The sequence below is a fragment of the Penaeus japonicus genome, unplaced genomic scaffold (assembly GCF_977035675.1).
Source record: "Penaeus japonicus unplaced genomic scaffold, GWHDUDI00000001_assembly GWHDUDI00000011, whole genome shotgun sequence".
NCBI classification, from domain to species: domain Eukaryota; kingdom Metazoa; phylum Arthropoda; class Malacostraca; order Decapoda; family Penaeidae; genus Penaeus; species Penaeus japonicus.
The window spans coordinates 33407659-33410158 of record NW_028234413.1 but is presented as its reverse complement, the minus strand read 5'-3'; the positions used below and the strand labels follow the sequence as shown (position 1 = coordinate 33410158).

The window sequence follows — 2500 nt, the reverse complement described above, 5'->3', positions numbered from 1 at the left end:
TCTGTTGTGTCTGGTGCGGGATAGGAAACATCGTACTAGAAGGCTAGCAAATCGTCGCGTCGTATCCATCGTCTGGCCGACGTCGGTTGTTCGTTAGGAAATCAAGGGTATAAAAGAAAATCTATAAATACTGCCACTCTTGCGTACCCGCTAAATTGGTCTGAAAGTGTTAACACGAGTGTCTGGTGTCAACTTCCGTGTCCCAGTGGTATTCATAAAAGTAACTGCGATTCATCAATAACGTTTCTAAGAAAGGTTTCGGGCATCCTTATATTACCGCTATCAGGGAAATCAATTAGCTTTGGCCAAATGCTGTGTTTTAGAAGGGTGTTTCCAGCCCGAAATTCGGGGTCGCCTGTAGCGGTCGTACTTGAAGTCCGACATCATGGAACCAAAAATATGTTTAGATTACATGAATATTTGCTTTTATCCAATATCTATCCACAAATCCACTTTGAGGGTTTGCATCAATACCCTTCCCCCCCATTTAAATGATTCTAACCACGCCGCTGGTCCTGAGAATAGTAAAGGAGACGCGGCAGATGCCTCCTACGTCTTGTCTTCAGAGAATAGCTTAGACGTCATCTAGCTCGAGGTTGGAGGGACACATGGAGGGGCCCCCTCTGCCAGAAGACGACTTTTCGCGGCCAGAGGCACCTTTGCCGTGCCAACCCGAGCGTACTCCGGAGGATGTCCGACTGCGGTTTTGCTGAAACAAAAGGGTGAGTTCAGTGAATTGATTGGATATATCTGCAGTGAAAAGGCAGAACGCATTAACTCCAAAAATGCGATTTTTATGAATTTGGTATCTGTGGAATCGTCATTTAAAGACGAATTTGGTACATCCATCATGGTGTCTGAATGTCAATAAAGGTATGGTCAGTTTTGTCTATCGATAATAATGATAGGAGTAAATATACATGCAGCCAAACCTTTAACATCGATTTTCTCAAAACATGGATTTTGGAGTCAATGCGTTCTGCCTTTTTGCTGCAGAGATGGATAGAATAGAATCAATTTCTGCATTAGGATGATATCGAAGACTTCCATAAACAAAATGCAATCCAAATCTGATTGTAAGTTTCGACCCGACAGGACTAAAATAATAGGAAAAATGATAAAAAATTGTAGCAAAAAAAAAAACGGAAGACAAATCATACGAAATAACCATGCGCCCAAGATCGTCTCACCATTGACATCTGCTTCAGCCAATCTTTGTTATTAAAATCGAGTTTCGATTCGAAATAAAAGTCATTGATGTAAGAAAGGAGTTGATCCACTTTCTCTGGAAATTCTTCGGTCGTCTTGGGCGTTTCCTGAAGGAGAGAAGAGGAAGGTCACCGTCAGAGGGTTGAGGGCGTGAGTGTCTGTGCAAATAGGTCTGACTGCAACTATCTATTCATGTGCAAAGATGTTTAATATGTCAGAGGTAACGTGAAACTGATCAACACATTTTGTTGCATTGATTTTGATACAGTTAATAACTTCTTGCTATTAACGTTATGAATTCATAAAACACACACACACACACACACACACACACACACACACACACACACACACGAAACAGCCCATTCCTCTCGTACTTCTACCTTATCCCTTGATCCCTCCCTCCTCCGCCCTCTCCCCTCCCCTCCCCCCATCCGTACCTCCGGGTCTTCCGTGGTGGCCTTCAAAGGACCCACAAAATTCGTCTTTGGCGCCAGACCAACAGCTGCTCTTGCTTTGTTCATCATGAAGTCCACGATCTCATACTCGTTGCTTTGTTTCAGGAGGTTGCTCTTGATCTGGAAAGAGGGATGATATATGGCAATGGATTGTTGTTCTTTTTCTTATCACTTTAATTTCCTGTTTGTATAATGTTCAAGAGAGCTTTATCAAAAAGCTCATTGCTGGCAAATCAGCTGAGGAATCCTTACCTCATTCTCACACGAAACAGGCCAGTTAATCATTTACTCGCCTACTAACTCACTCACTGAAGCCCTCAGTCCTCTTTTCCGTTTTCCTTCTCTTATTCCAACAACTCCCATCTCTCTGCCAATCACAACTCTCTCTCTAACAACCCGCCATATCCATTCCTCCTTCTTTTCCCCATAAACCCATTCGCCAGTCCTCTTCTCCATCTCCACAACATCCTCCTTCTCCTTTCCCACTACTCCAAAACCCTTCCAGCACTCCACAACCCCTCCTTCCTCCCCCTCCTCCTCCCCTTTCCCCTGCCCCTCCCCCTCCCCCTTCCCCTCCCCCTTCCCTTTCCCCTTCCCCTCCCCCTTCCCCCTCCCGTACCTCTTCGAAGCTCTTGATGACGAGGGTGAGAAGCAAGTTGATCATGATGATGCTGTTGAAGAAGGCGAAGAAGAAGAAGGTGATCGGGCCGAGCTTCGGGGAGGAGATCATCATTCCCTCGTAGTCGAATTTACCTGCGGTGGAGGAGCAAGATGATGAGGAAGAGGAGGATGGGGAAGGGAGGGAGAGTACAGAGAAGAGGAGGAGGGAGAAA

The 2500-nt window shown here is 45.2% G+C and overlaps 1 protein-coding gene across 1 annotated transcript in view; it reads right to left on the bottom strand.

Moving 5' to 3' along the window:
* LOC122265455 (uncharacterized) overlaps window positions 1-2500 on the bottom strand; it is a 40650-nt gene that overhangs the window by 1075 nt on the left and 37075 nt on the right. Inside the window, 4 exon segments of the mRNA XM_086541939.1 lie at window positions 1-709; window positions 1191-1316; window positions 1650-1787; window positions 2287-2420. The exon segment at window positions 1-709 is cut by the window's left edge and continues 1075 nt beyond it. Of these exon segments, the coding sequence (XP_086398065.1) occupies window positions 575-709; window positions 1191-1316; window positions 1650-1787; window positions 2287-2420 (533 nt within the window). The 3' untranslated portion in view covers window positions 1-574.